Source organism: Gambusia affinis, linkage group LG05 (genome assembly GCF_019740435.1).
Source record: "Gambusia affinis linkage group LG05, SWU_Gaff_1.0, whole genome shotgun sequence".
NCBI lineage: Eukaryota > Metazoa > Chordata > Actinopteri > Cyprinodontiformes > Poeciliidae > Gambusia > Gambusia affinis.
This window is the reverse complement of record NC_057872.1, coordinates 29460896-29477601: the sequence shown is the minus strand read 5'-3', so window position 1 is coordinate 29477601 and position 16706 is coordinate 29460896. Positions and strand designations below refer to the sequence as shown.

Below are 16706 nucleotides of genomic sequence, written 5' to 3'. Positions count from 1 at the left end.
CCATTAAAAGTAGAAGTAACGCATTCAAACAGCATAGACAAAATGTGACTACTAAAGAAAAGACGTAAAGCTCATTCAATATTTCTACAGAAGCTTGGGACAAAAGAATAAAGAATTTAAAATCAATAATCTGGTTAGCTGAGCTCAACTTTAACTGTTTAAAGGAAAAGGATGGCAAACATCATCCTGCAAATTCTGAATCAAAACAAATTTTTACGAGTAATTTACAATGTGCCTGCAATAGTTTAACATTTTCAATCAATGTGCATAATGGTTTAATATACAGCCTCCTGCTATTATAAAGGATTGATTTCCTGAAGACTTTATATTTCTGTTGGCCAGTGTGGGGATTGAACCCATGACCTTGGTATTACAAGCACCCTACTCTGACCAGCTGAGCTAACCAGCCACACATAATGTTGAGTTTTCATCAATGTAAGAAAAACTTACATGATCTTGACAAAAGCAGTGAAATTCCAAAGTTTTTCAAAATGAACATGAATTGTGGTTTAATTTAAAACCTCCTTCTACTTTGAAGAGTTGATTTAATGAACAACTTTATGTTTCAATTGGCCAGTTTGGGGATTGAACCCATGACCTTGGATTTATGAGCACCACACTCCGACCAACTGAGCTAACCAGCCACATGTAATTTTGTTTCTTTGTAAATATAAGACAGACTTACATGATATTCCTACAATGAAGATTTGATGAAATGGTGTTATGTTTTTCAAAATCAACATGCTTTAAGGTGTGTTTTCCAGCAATATTTAATTTTGATGTATTGATTTTATTTTCCAACCATTTTTATTTTGAAGTGTTGCTATTTTTCACGTTTTATTTTTTCAAATTTAATCTAAAAAAAACAACAAAAAGCAGCCTGTTTTGAAATAAGGGTAGCGCAAATAATGGATGTTAGCTACAGCATTTCTATCCACAGTGTGGGGCAAGTGCAATCATCTAAATATAATTTTAAAATAAAATGTGAAAAAATAGCATCCTGGAAAAATGGTTTAAATATTTCATACACATGGTAAATTACTCTCAAAATATTTTCCCCAGTGTATAATAATATCTTTAAAAGATCTTTAATTGCCTTAGCAATGAAAACAGCCTGTACCTCAGTGTCACATACCTCAACAGGGGGCAGCGGTTCAATAAACGTTCCTCCCGCCACTGGACTCGAACCGGCAGCCCTCCAGTCTCCTCCCCAGTACAAGAAGGGAGGGGAGGAGGAGGCAGCAGGTGAGTGAGGCAGGGTGAAGGATAGGGAGGGAGAGAGGGGCAGCGAGCGGGGCAACGGGGGCGTGGCCAACCCTTTCTTGGAGCCCTTTTTCTGCGGCTGCGCCGGTGGGCAAAAGGTGAGGGAGGGGGAGACGGCCAGGGACAGAGGGAAGGGGTGAGGCGGGGTGCCACTGACCCGTCTGCCACATGTTTGAGATGGGCCGAAAGCGGGAGGAAGGAGGAGGGAGAGCGAGAGGGACGGAGGCAGCGAGCGAGGCCGAGGATAGGGAGGGTTACTCACGGATTGTCGGAAGGGTTGAAGGGGGGCAGTGGGAGGGACCTCCATGCTGGGTTGCTTCCCAGTGGCTATGCTCTTCCTCCGGGCACGGTGATCTGCAAGAAGAAGCAGAGATCCGCAGGTAAGACCACGTCTGGCGTAGACAGGACAGGGTGCTAAATATGCACCGCAAACATGGCGGAAAACCAGAGGCGGTGTGAAAACAAACACCTACAGGAGCGCATGTCCACCTGCAAATGAGCGCTGAACAGTGCAAAGGTGAGGCAAATGAAGAAAAAACCATAAAAGGTCAAACTTCCACACACCTACATCCATCTCACACTGACGGAGTAGGTGCTGGACTTGCAGAGTGATAGATTTCCTGTCTGAACGTCTGATAAGGCGAACGTTAACATTCTGTGCTTTGTGAGGAGGAAAAGCAGGATGCATGAACAAAACGGATCATCAAACAAACGAAGCACTCATCGACTTCCTCAGGTAGTCACAACATAATGCACTGTGCTGTCCGACAGCCGGGAGATAACGTGTCAATCTGTGGTTGGAGAACAAACACAGAAACCCACAGCCAACCAATGACCTTCTGTCCAAATCTTGGTGAATTTTTAATAGCTGTAACTTCATCACTGCACCAGCCTCGATCCTCAGTCCACAGAATACAGGGAAGGTCAATGAAAAGTCAGCGCTGAATATCAGTTTCCTGAAGATAAGTGACTCGTATGACAACCAGTCAATGTGTCACAGCAAAGAATGAGAAATAGCTCTACTGGTCTCCATGTCTAAGGGACAAGTTAAAACTCAACCTTCTGACGGTGTTTAGGTATTTTTTGTGCCATAGAAGCCAAACCCCCTGGTATTATATACGTTATGAAAGGAAACTGTAGGATAGAGGAATGTAATGGAAACCAAATTAAGATCAAAACAGAGGGATTAACTTTATGTGTTTGAACTGGAAGTGAGAATACACACCCAAACTGCACTGCCTCCACCCTTGTGTACCTCCAGAATGTGCATGTTAAATATCCACCTGCATTTATATAATCCCTCTATGAAGATTCATTTTCAGAGAATACTGCACCAAAAGATGCGTCAAGTTTAAAAATCACACCACTTGCTTGTCTTGGCCAACTCAAACCTCCAAAAACTTTGTAATGCCATAATATAATAATGTAATAAATCATAATTAAATCACATTATGTAATAATCAACACAAAACACAATAAAATCCTTGATTACATTTTGAAATACTATTTGCTGCATATGTAATAACATTATTACATTTAACACAGATTATCCCAAAATAACCATTAGCATGTTTTTTAGAAATGATAATGTAATATCATTTAGTAATGCATTATAAGAAAGTTTTCATAAACCATCACAAATTTTTGTGTTCATCTTAATCATTATACTTCTAATAAACTGCAAAAAATAAAAAATCTTGTCAAGTACTTTTGTTCTACTTTCCAGTGAAAATAACTTAGTACACTTGAAATGAGACAACATGAATTTATAAGTAAGTTTTCAGCAAGATTTAAGATCTTGTTTTAAGTCGATAATTACTTAATATTGATGAAAAAGTACTGGTTCTGCAGGCAGATAATTTTACCATTTTATAAGTGAAAAGGACAAAAGAAACTGTTCCACCTCCGAGCAAAATAAGAAATACAGCAGGGACAATGTTTGGTTCAGGGTTAATACAACTTTAGTCTTAGATCCTTCATTCTCTGTATGCAAGCTCAAACTGCAGCCTCTCTTGTGAGTAAATTTAAGTCTTAAAATTTGGTTCTGGTATTCTGATATCTCATTTTTGGATATGCAAAACCAAAGTGACTGAAAGAAAACGGCATGGAAAGAGTTTCTGGCATAAATAATAAATGACTAAGATGACCGTCGACATTGTTGGAGTCTCAAATTCACAGCTGCTATATTTTTACCTCACTTGAGTGTTTTGACTGTGCTGGAAAGTATCCACAAATTATATGTTTATCACCAGCATGGGTTTTCTGATGAAGCATAAAAGGAAGTCAGTTGAACGGATCTTTTTTTAATCTCATTTCTACGATCCATGTGGGATCACAGAGTGTGTGTGTGTGTGTGTGGGGGGGGGGCTACACACTGGACAAGTCACCATTTTATTGCAAGAGAAAAACAGGACAAGCTATCATGTGGTAGCTGGAGAGAAACTGAGAAAAAGGTCGGAGTTCAAACCCAGGACCTTCTTTCTGCAAGGCAGCACCGCCACTACATTTCCATAACACACATTTTATAAATAAATATGACGTTACAATCATTTAAGATATGATTAGAGCATATTTGAGTTAGTTTCATATTGTTTTGATGTCACAAAGTACATTCAGTGCAACTATTTATATTCATCTTTTTCTCATGATTCACTTTGATTATTTTACTTTCCATTTTTGAAACTCAAACTTGCAGCATACTTTTTCACAGCATGGACAACTTGATCCAGCATAATTTGAATGGAAGCAGATATCAGAAAACAGCATGGCAAAACAGCTTGGAATAAGTTAATATTCAAAGGTTTGATTTGCTTAAAGTTACGATTGCAGTTTCCTGGCCGAACACTGACCTTTAAAAATCCTGACCGATACTGTTTTTTCTGTCTGAAACGTGGCTAAAAGTCGTCAAGTTGGCAACAGTGGGTCCTTATTAACCCATGAACGTATGCGCTGAAATAAGACAAAAGTGCATTTAACTTGTCAAAAACAAAGAACAATTGGTTCTTATTGGTTTTAGCTAATTTCTCCTGAGGGAATGCTTATATTGACAGTACATAGTCATCGTTTAGTTATGTAAGCATCGCTTTTAGAACGGACAAATGTGTTTGTTGCCGCTGGCATAATTATAATCCAATAATAGTCTATAAGATCTGTTTACCATTTTTTTTAATAATGCTCTAAAGTAGTCATATTGTGAGACGAACAAAAAATAAGACATAGACTGCTGAGAATGTCATCAGCTTTGCAAATGTGGTCAAATGTGAGCAATAAAGGAAAATCCAGTCATTATGATTCACTGACTGGAAGCCATCTGCTAGTTTGCACTGGATAATGGAAATGTTAATGTTCATCATTTGGAAGCAGAAATATCTTTTTGCAAATTTCCATGTAAATTTGTCCAACAGCTGTTAGAAAAAAAACAAATAAACTGACAAATTCCCTGCCCGCTAAAAAAAAAAAAGTGTCCCACAAATGATTGTAGCTTTTGCCAGAGCATCTTAAATATGAACAGTTATAAAAAGCAACCAGCGTGTCGCGGCACATTCCCCCACATATGAACAAACCGCTGTCTTGTCTAATAAACACACGGTGGCATGCTAACAGCCCCGGTTGAATAATCATTTCCAGTCTCCTGAATCCAGCAGGAAAGAATCAAAGCCCTCTTCATCTCTCCACATCTGCAGGATTTTGCAGTTTTTATCCCAAAGATCAATCCCACACACAGGTTGGTTACATTTGTTTGTTCCTATTCTTACATTTCAGATTCTAGATCTAATTTCTCATCTAAATCACACCATCCATCTCATTGCTCTGTTGCTCTCTCTCTGCTTTTCCGTCATGATGTTCAAACACACACCTCCTCTCTCCCACGCAGGTATTTTACATAATTCAAACAGTGCATTCATCCTTCTACCTCTCCTCAGCCCTTGATCTCTCTCTCCTCCTCGGACTCTCTTCCCCAACAATTTCTTTCCCTTTTTCTGCCCTCTTCTTGTTTTCATCTGGTTCCCTCCCGCTGAGATATGTTCGGACTGAAGAGCCCTCCATTTTCTCCATGCTTACCTTTATCTGTAGTCCTCATTTATCCTCTCGGCCCTCTCCCTTCTCTGCCTTTCATTTACCTGTCCAAATGGCAATCTTTTCACTGAGAGCCTGCTGGTCTCTCTCTGTCTGCAGTTCTAACATTTTCTGCAACCCACGCAAACACGGGGAAAAAAAAAAAATCTACCATGACAGAGTTTGCAGTAACTGTGCCAATGCCTCTTTATCCAAGTTCAGAGCCTAGCAGTAAATTGCCACCTGTATGTCGGATAACTGGCAAGTGAAGCAAAATTCTGTAAAATACACATTACATTTAAATACATCAGATATAAAGCAGGTCTTTACATTAAAATACGATCAATAATCTTGACTTTCCTCTTTAAAAATGTGCAACAAATGATGACAAGCACTATGTTTCGCCCACCCAAACCGCCAGTGGAAATGCAGAATACAAGAATCATCCTTTAAAAAGTACAATATTTCAGGGGAAAGTTTCTGCTGTCATACTGCTGGAGGTTCCAATAAAATACATAACTACTCTTACAATTTGTCTTAAATGAGTTATATATCAAGGAAAGAGCTTCTCAATTACATTTTGCAACAGATCTCTCTCTTTAGACATCCAAAAACATTTGTATCCTTTTCAAGGTGGCTAAAAGACAAACTGATAGTTTTCAAAGCATCTGCAGTCTGAACGAGTTTCAACCGAGTTTTACATTTGACATTATTCTCCACAAGGAAAAGCCAAACAGTAAATCTGGATGTAAACAATGGTTGTAAATTATAATTATGAAATTATGAAAGAAGTCTGTGCCAGTGAATCGCATCACGTCTCCATCCCAACACTCTTGGTTCTGACTACGCATCCAAACCGACTTCTCTCGACCAAAAATAGGTGGTTATTGCAAATTAAAAAAGAAAAAGAAAACAAAAGCATAATTTCTTTATTTGGATACTCAATTGTAGTAGTGCTGTTAAAATTACAGTAAACATTGCTACAAAGTTATTTATAATATTTATTTATTTATTTATGGGTATTTCAGTTTTCTTTCCACAAAGTAAAATGGGTTTTACAGAACAAGACAGCTAAGGCAAAGTCTTGGTAAGAGTGCAGGTCCCAGTGTCCCCCCCCGGGCAAATTACCATAAAATTATGTGTTTGCACACTAAATGTTAAATCTAATCACAGCATAGTGAAAAAAAATCCCAACAAGTAAATAGTATAGCACAGCAACTTTCTTCTGTTTAAAATCAACACGGCAAAGAGTCATAAAGTTCCATCTGGAAAAACCACAAACCTTCTGGATTGATGTCCTCAGGACAGATTATCAAAGTACAGATGTCGGGCCATAATGCACACTGGCATGTTTGCTGAAGACCAAAATTAGCATATCAACACCTCATCCAAACTGTCAAGCACGGTGATGGAGGGATGATGAGTTGGGCTAATTTTACAGACAGCTGACCATGGCACCTTGCAGCCCCTGAATAAATCTTTAACTACTCTGAATACTGAAGTATTTTAGAGTTAAATGCAATTCTGAAGTTTGGCCCAAACAGCAAGTCTATGATCCTAAACAGGGAAGGAAGTATTCTGTTATGAAGTTTCAAATGATATGCTTCCAGAAACTAATTTCATGCAGGTAGGACAAAAAAGGGGGAAAGTCTGCCTTCAAATGTTGTTTTCAGATGTTGCAACTTTGCAACTATTTTTTATCTGGATCAAAACTTTATTGAACAGCAGTAACCATCAAGTCAAACAGTGATGGCTTCAGCACCTGTTCAAGAAAATGACTGCATCTATCTTTCGCTTAAAGTTGTGTTGCCTGTATGTACTAAAGGAATAGTTTTGTAACATTATTTTGTGTTAGACACAGCCCACTAATGTGCTATTTGACTGTAAAAGTATTCTTTTTGTTATGCAAATTACCTGCGATTTGCAAGGTAGTTCAAGACGGTGTCAGTAGTGCATGTTCATACCAATAGATGTACTTACGATGTTATTCAGCAGAAATTCAGTATAAAAGGGTTCTGTATTCATTGTTTGTCCTGTTTTCAGTTTCACCCTTTTGAATGTCATTAAACCTGCTGACAGCGTTCTTCGGTCTCCAGAGTTGTTATATAAAAAGTTGCCAGACATCAGACATGCACCAATATCAGGACACAAGGACTAAAAACAGGAAAATAGTGACGTGCTCCAACGGCCCAGTTAAAGTCAAGGACACAAGCTGATTATAAAGCCATGGTAAAACCTTTAGAAAAGTTTTTTAAAAGCAAATACACAGTTTATTTTAAAGAGTGTGAATGACACATGGTAAGGATTCATTTGAACTTTTTCTATAGTTGCCCTGCAGTAATAATCAGAGTCTAGTACTTTACTGGAAGTGTTAATAAATACCGCTAAAGGTTGTGCCAGCAGCATGTACACATCATAGCTAATGTCAATTAAAAACCCCACGAAGAAGCACTGAGAGAAACATATGGTTCTCACATCTTAGTGTAATAAGGTGAAGAACACACTGTGAAAATGTTGCACCCCCCCATCCCAAATAAACCACAGTTTGAACCATTTCTGTGGTTCATCTTCAGAAAGTGAGATCATAAAAACAAGAAGTGTGCTATCCTAAGCCTGAGGGTAATTATAAAAGAACATCAGTGAGCTTGTGTCTTATTACATCCTCCAGTGAAGGGTTTTATTGGGGCTGAAATGTTTGTTTGCTTTAAGTCCTGCTGGTTGTCATTGTTCCCCGTTACCATCTGCACAAACTTCCACACACTTCCAGGGTTAAATGTTATGTTTCTCCATACATCACAGATGAGAGACACAACAACATTTTATGCTAACATTTTCTTTTTGTAGCATATAAAACACAGAAAAATGGTTTACAGAAGTGTAATTTTACCAGTCATATCCTAAACATCCCCATTAAAGGTAATAAAAGTTAAAATAAGCAAAAGTTCTCTGATGGCTTGAGGTTGTATGACAGCTGGGACTTGGAGTAACACTTCTGTAATGACAGCATTGATGTTAAAAATTATGTTAAGATCACATAACAGCAAATGTGGCCTTCAATTCAACATGCATGAACATTTCAGCAACACAAAATGAAAAATGTTGGTTTAGTGCCTCTTTATGCTCTGGAATCATCCCAGGAAATGGAGCTACTCAGCCAATTTCTGAGGCTAAACTCGTCATTACCCAGGATATTGTTCTTTCAGTTATTATTGCATGGCTATGATGAAATGTAATTAAAAATGAAATGTAATTAATAAGGAAATCTAAAGCTTTGTCTTTCAGCTCAGTTTCTCCTTGACCATTTAGTTTATCATAACTTTAGGGACATTCTCATTACAGCAGACAAAGCCTTCTCTCTGTCTCCAGCTCAATCAGACTGATGGCATCATATTTGACACCAGAATGTTTTGGCAAATAGATTATTGCGACTTTCATTATTTCATATATCCAGACTTTCCATTACAGCCACAGCATTTGCTTAGATCAATCTCTGCACAACGTATTACTGAGGGAACGACTTCATTTGGGACCTAAGAAATGAGACGATCATATCAATTATCACAATTATTGCCGCTCTATTTTTTTACTACTATTCTATAAAACAAAGGGTGGTGCTGCAATAATTACAGCTGCTGCAGAGTAAAGAAATTATAAAAAGTAGTTTTAATGATATCAAAATAATCTGAACTAAAAATAAGTTACAGCAAATGTCGTAAGCAGAAACAAACAAATGCCCAAGATAGATACATTAATTTTACATTTTTATGGGAAACATTGTTACTCTAATTATCAAAAATGATCTCTAGCCAACAAATCTCCACAATGACCACTATTTCTAGGGCATAAACTGCCTTACTAAACATTGAGTTTAGCACCAATGCAGCTGTGAGCTACTGAACCAGAAACTCAACATTTCATTTCTATCACCACAGGTTGAGCAGTGTTGACATTTTGTCCGGATATAACCTTAAGACCTGTTATGTTCCACTAAAACATTTTCATGGTTTGGCAGAGAAAGAGACAACTCTGAATGGGGAACAGTAATCTGTCTGTTATGAATGTAAGTAGCCACACAAGGCAGACTGAAGTTGACCAACACTGAACTTTACAAATCAATACCACAATTAAAAGTTGTCCTGCCAAAGCAAATGGACAGAAAACACAAAGAGGATCTCTGTCACTCTGCTGAGATCTGCTCTGGACCAAACAGCAATAAGATCTGCAGCTCTCTCTGTGCCCAACAGATTTCATTCACCTGAAACAAAAATAAGATACAGCATGTCATACGCAGAAACAAATAATTAGCCATTAGCTTTGATGCTCAATACTAGCATCAGGGCTGATGGTGAAAAATCAGCTACTGTCCAGATCCAGCAGTCTGCAGCATTCAAATGGTCCAAAATGGTGCACAGCATATTGAATGGGACAACACACTCATGAAGCTCCCCTCTGAACTGAATGGGTTTCCCAACAGTTGTGCTTTTATGGTGCATTCATGTACATCTCGGACACTGAACCATCTAAATAGTAAACTGTAATTTAATTCCCACATATCTGCAAAGATTTCCTAAACAACATTGAGCACATCCAACTGGTTTTATTATCTGTCCGTCCATCCGCTATCCCCACTTATCCTTTATCAAATTAAATAAATCAAACAAAAGCTTTTCTGTAGTGTCTACTTGTTATTTGCTTCTCTTGATTAGAACAAACTGAAAAAGCACCAAAACATACCTAACTGTAGGCTTAAAGCAAATCATTTTTGTGTCTCGTTACCCTTAAAAATCATGTACATCTACAGTATATACTGAATTTTGTTTGCACTGTAGATTTAGTGTGCAGTATTGGAAACTTGTGTAAATAAATCTAGAACAGTAGTTTTAATGTGATGTGCTTGATTCAATATTCAAAGTGTCAAAGCAAAACTGATTGAGGAAGCTTCACCCCAGTGTGGCCAAGCAGAACCACCGGTTTTTACAAAATGTTCCATGTTGACTGTGTGCTGCAAACAACACTTGTCTTTGGGACTACAACACTTTTCAACCTGGTTATAAGTTCTATAAACATACAAACACATGGTTTGCTTTGCTTATATAATGTGCGAAAACTACATTGATACAAAATGAAGCCTCTTGCTCACGAGTGCGTTTTCAGGTGCAAATGTTCTGTGGCAGCTTTGTGGATTAGACAAAGAATAAATGTTTTGTACCCGTTTTGTTTGTACAAAAGATGTGCAAACCTTCAGTGAAGCAAGACTTTTTAGTGTGTTTGCTGAGTGTTTTCTAGTCTTTTTTGCAGCACCTCATAAAGAACTTTAATACAACCTCTTCTCACATATAGGCCTCCCTTACATCGGTAATATCAGTTTTTTGTAATTATTTTGCAAATAACGGCAGAAAAGACAGTGCTCCTCTATAATTCAGACAAACCCTCCACATATTGTATAAATCCATGCAGGCATTTTAAATTTAAATAAAAATTTACAATTCAGGGTGAATACGGACAACAATTCACTTTTATGAAGATAATACAGTCTAAGTACCCCGTTCTATATGCAGAGAGAGGAAAACAGTAGGTGGCATCTTGTGTGAAAACTCATTCAGGCTCAGTATAAAAATCATTTGCTCTGTAGTCTTTTTCCAAAGCCTCCTGATAGATTTTAGATGGATGAGGTCAGCAGAGGGTGCTAGCCTGAGACAAAATTCAAACCAAAGCATGCATGCTAAGCTTTGTCATTTCAGCCTCATCCAATAAATAAATTCAGGCGTTAATGGCCGTCTGATTTAATCAAAGCCATTAGGATTTATTTTTAAAAAGACATCAGAATAATAATGATGATGAAAAACTCTAAATAGACTCGTTGGAATCTATTTTTCACTCACTCTCTTTTTGATCCTTACTCTGGATCTGTATTCTGTTGCCATGGAAACATTTTTTTTTCTCCCCTTTTTCCTGAAGCACCTTGCATTTTATTTTCAGACGCACAGTATGTCCAAAACATAAAATCGCCCGAAACATTAAGGGTTTTAGAAACTACAGCAGCAGAAAAACATACATAAATGAATAGATTCAGCTGAACAGTGAGATCTGATTGAGGGATATCAGCTAAATAATCAATAAATCCTTTGATCTCTTCAGTCAGAGCTAATGACACTCAGAATCATTGACAGATGATGAGGATGCATGAGGAGAATTACGTTCATTTTCTTGTTGGGCCTAATTTTAAAACTCTTACATAAGTAGTGCTTATGGATGATGTAAAGGCTTGAAAGGCAGAGCAGAAAAATGCAGGCGGAGGCATTATCATGTCATGGGGGGTTGTGATTCTGCCAGACTGGGGTCATGTGGAATAGACCCACCTGCCTCTTTTATTTAGCCGCTCAATAAATCACCCATGCACCGGAACAGCGTCGTTTAAGTCGCTTGTTCATGTTTTTTGAAATCACAATCCCAAAACGTTCCACTTGTTTTTGAGAGAAGGCCAAGTTTAGGAATTCAGATCTTGATGTATAAAGAACAACAAAGCTCTTTTGTTATCGCTATAAAGCTTGAATTAGGTTTATAAGCAGACACAATAAACGTCACTCTGAAAAACTAAAAACAAGCAATTACTTCATTTGGATTTGGAATGACGGATTATGTTTCGATAATACTTCAAACTATTGTGTTTTTTGACATTTAATTGGCTGTAAAGTAAAGATCTTGATTAGAAATCCTCCCCAAAAATGTACAAGTAGAGTTCAATAAAATTTTATATCTTCTAGAATAACAAAAATCATTTCACACAGACATATTTTTCAATTACTTCAAGTCAGTATAAAAATTATTTTTAATACAGAAATATAACCATACTGAAGAATATAAACATTTCTGGTGCAGTTTATGCGCTCTATACGTGGTTACGGCTCCTTTTGCTTGCATAACTGCACCACTACAGCATAGTATGGATAAATATGGCATTCCAGGAGTTTAAGCACATATAACTAATACACTTATTTGCTGGGCTGCTACAAGATATGATAAATAAGGTTCATCCTTCCTGCAACCTTTCCAAAAAACCTGTAATTGTTCAGTCCTTTTCCAGTTGTCCTTTCTTGAACTTTAACATTTATCATGCAAACTTTGTCCTTTAGAGAATGAGATGAATCTCTTGGTTTTTTTTTTGTTGGTTTAGATTTTTTTTTTTTTTGCCTAAGGATGGATTTGCTAGGACATAAATTCCATGGAAAATTGGAAAACCTTTCAAACAAACCAGAGTGAAGAGAGGTTTGTACAATCTCAACATTTATTCTTAACGTAGTTCCAGTTTAAATAATATATATCTATATCTATAGATATATATATATATCTGCAGATATATATAAAAATCATCTGACCTCTGAAGCTTGCTTTCAATCCAAGCCCTGTTCTATAAAAATACAATATTGCTTATTGTAAACTCTTTTGATGGAAAAATCTGAGAAATATGTAGGACAGGATGCTCACAGCTGAGCTTCCCAGCTGCAGAAAAGGCACAGACTGTTCACATTAATGAAGTTACTTCACAAAGCATAGCGAAGAAACTTAGTTCACTGAGGAGCATGAGGTGAAAGCAGGATGTGGTGCTAATCAACTTAATGACTAGTGCCTCTGGGTCAGCTAGTTCTTCAGTTTTTAAAGCCAATTTTCTCTGAATCAACTTTTCTCTGTCTGAGACTGATTGCACTAAGAATAGCCCCATTTCTCCCTAATTTACCTTGTAAATTAGACAGGCTTAATTTGACATCTTGAAGGCCGTTCATATGTTCCTGGTCCTGTATTATAATTACCAGCCATAGCCCACTAATGCAGCAGTTTCCACTGCTAAGCGAAATGTTACTAAATTACGGGTGGTGTGAAACGCTAAGAACATTGTTTGAAATCCGTTCCCTTACTTATAAACATCATAATTTCAGGAACAGTGTCATAAAAATAGTTCTTTACAAAGTAATCAAGGATGTAATAATAGTGCACTTTATCTTGGCCGATGGAGAGCATTCAAGAGAGGAGTTGTTGCACGTTCTGTTTTTTTCTTGAAGCAGTATCTTTCAGCAGATGGCAGGAGATTAAATGGCCCCTGGAAAGAACGGGGGGGATTTTTCATAATACAGACATCATTCTTCTTCTTCTTCTTCTTTTAAATGATCTCCTGCATTAAGAGGAAGAACCGATGACATTGTCACTAATCCTCAAATCCCATTGCCGATTTACAGGGCGAAAACGTACAGTTTGCTTCATCTAAAATAAAAATCAATAAAACTAATAAAAAATAAGCATTTTTCTGTTAAAAATTTGGAATTATGCAAGCAACCAAAAGATCCAAAATGAGTGTCATCTTCCTCCACCAATGTGGATGTGTGGGTGTAATGTCCCTTTACTGTGGTTTGTTAGAATATAATAGAATAGAATAGAATAGAATAACTCTTTATTGTCCCATACTGGCTAAATTCAGGTATAACAGTTACGAAATGACGAAACCTCGAGGCATACAGATTCAAACAAAGACAGAAAATTTGAAAATATCCAAAAACAAATTAACAGAATCAGAAATAATATAATGTAGAAAAAAAGGGGAAATTGTAACAATTTGCTTCATATTTTGTTTGGTAAATGTGTATAGCTTTAAACTATAAAGTCAGTTGAATAAATTGTCCATTTTAAAACAGAAGTAAATTTTTTTAACTTGTCTCATTCTATGCTGATGACTATATATATATATATATATGTGTGTGTGTGTCAAAAGCAGATCTAAGAAGAATATTTCTAAATTTCAACATCAACCTGGCAAAAGAAATAATGAAACGGATTGATAAAATTCAAACCAAGACAATCACAAAGAGCACAAAGCGAAAATGTCAAGAAAGAAAAGGAGGGATTCAAGGGTTCACCCGTCTCATATAGTTAAGACACAGTTATCCGTCACACTGACCAAATGTATGCAAATTTTGATTTTGAGGAATTCAAAATTCACTTAAAGAATTAGAAAAATTGTTCTCAAGGTTTTCTGATATTTTAGCAAATAGAAATAATTTTGGTAATTCTAAGATAAAACAAGAGAAGTTTGGTCTGACAACTTCAGACAATGAGAAGAAGTGTGTATATGTCTTATTATTCAGTGTATGTAATTATCTAGTTTCAACTGTAAATAAGCCATTTTAAGGTTTACTGTTATTATTCCAACTGAATATTCAATTAAATTGATTTATGAAGCAGTTTGAAAATGAGGTTAACCAAAATGCTGCAAGGCAAGCTTAATAAAATATTACAATACCAGAAAAATGATAAGTTCTTTCAATGTATTTAAATGTAAAGGCATATTATAATGACACACACATTAGATTTTGAAATTGAAAATTTCCCCGTTTTAGTGAAACTGCTTTTATGCCCTTCGTTTTTCACTGCATCATTTCTGCATCAAAACTCAGGAGATTGTGTTAAATCCTACTTTGTGTTTCTGTCATTGGTGAAGGAGTTTTGATTTTCTCTTAAACCCTCTGAGTGTGCAAAGGGTTCAGTGCTGCTATTTTAAGCTGTAATATAAAATTAATATGTTAATAAATGTTTTATTTTTCTAAATTTTTCCTCAAAAGTACAATAGTGTAGAGTAACAACTGTTTGCATTTACAACACTGTGCCTATCACAATTCAAGAAATTTTTAAGAAAATGTATTTTTTTCACAGAATCTTTGTTTTGTTTTATATTTTTGTTTGGCAGTCTCATGTAGCAAAGCAGCCCCTCCATCTCTGCTCTACAAAAAAAGGAAAAGGCGGGAGTCACAATAGCAACCAATGTGTTAGCAGGTTCTTCTGTTGTATTAGAATTTAAGCTAAGCTATTCCATTGAAATGGGGTGTTTCTAATTTTCTAGTCATGCACAGGAGAACGGCTCTTCACCTTGAAAATAAATCAGATTTTATCTTTTCATTAATCTCAATTTAAACATCCATAACAATTCAATTTAATGCTAGAAACAAGACCTAAACGGGATTATCAGCCGCCAGAGAAAGGCAACAAAAGCTTGCATGTCAAACACAAAATAGACACATTTGTTTTCATGTGGCAGCAAGCCGCTACGGCATTCAAACACTGTAAGTACAGCCATGTGCAAGGAAACATGAGAGATGCTGTTCTTGTTCATTGTGAATGTAAATCTGATGTCAGGCTGAGCGCTGAAGAGGGAATGTGTGGGTGGCAATCGCTTCCAGCTCAGACCTACTGAGAGAAGTGCAAGAGAGACAGAGTTAAAAGAGTGGGAGGCGGGGAGGGATGTAGACACACATGAGTAAGAGGTTGGTTTAAAAAAAAAAAAGGAGGAAGAAACTGTGTGTGCGTGGGGGCGGACGTGGTGGTGCTAAGTGCTCGTGTAGGAGTAGAAGAGACAGTGCAAGAGGAGGACTATATGGAACGAAGACAGGATGACAGCTGAATAGAGGAAAAAAAAGGAGAGGCAGAGAAAAGGAGGAAGTGCATCTGGGGGAGTGGTAACAAGAGGTAGGAGCTGGGAGTCGGACTGACAAAGGGGGAGTAGGATGGAGACAGCACAAGAGCCAGAGATGGAGGATGGAGAGGGAGTGGGTGTCTTAATAGCGCTGAAATGCTCAGGGCTTTTTGTATGTTTGCCTTTGTTATGATGGAAAGCTGTTTGGCTCCCTGTTTGCTTTTGATATATGAACTCTGACTACAAATGCAAGGCAGCCACTGCTGTGTTTTTACACATAGAGCAATACACAGTAAAATCAATCATACACTGACAGATAAATTATATTATTATGGGACAGGAAGGGAAAATAAAGGTGGGTTATGGATTACTTTATAAAGAAAGAATAAAAAATAATGAATAAATCTGAAGTCACCTGAAAACAAAAGCTGAATTAAACTTTGTAGACATCTAAAGTAAAGAAATGGACTACATTTTCAGAGCCAGAATGTGAACAAAAAATGGAAGATAACAGCGTATTAATGTTTTATGTTTTAACAATTAGCTTGGTAGACAGGATTGAGTAAATATGCTGTAACTTGTTCTTATTTAGTTGTATTACAAACCTAACAGCTTTTATTGGGATTTTGTGAAATTTTTAGAGTAAAAATATGAGAACTGTAGCGTACATCTGAGTACATACATTAAAAAAAACACCACTTTTACAACTCTACCAGTTTTGCTTATGAATACATAAACACTTTTGTCCATTCTTATTTGGAAAACACCTCATGTTCACGACAGATTGCATTTGGATGGAGAGAACTCTAACAAAGTTTCTTCCAGGATTGCACTGTTTCGAACTCCACCCATCTCTGTATCAGTCAAAACTAAACCTCAGATACTCAGATATCTATATGAGCACCTAAAGTGGAGTGATCAGTGCATCCCT

General features: G+C 36.9%; 1 protein-coding gene across 10 annotated transcripts in view; it reads right to left on the bottom strand.

Moving 5' to 3' along the window:
* syngap1b (synaptic Ras GTPase activating protein 1b) overlaps nucleotides 1-16706 on the bottom strand; it is a 169844-nt gene that overhangs the window by 55155 nt on the left and 97983 nt on the right. For 9 of the 10 annotated variants that reach the window (XM_044115812.1, XM_044115807.1, XM_044115805.1 and 6 more), the window contains one exon: nucleotides 1526-1617. In XM_044115812.1, the coding sequence (XP_043971747.1) occupies nucleotides 1526-1617 (92 nt within the window). Of the gene's footprint in view, nucleotides 1-1135; nucleotides 1381-1437; nucleotides 1618-16706 lie in introns of all 10 variants that reach the window. The other variant, XM_044115816.1, reaches the window with a different exon arrangement.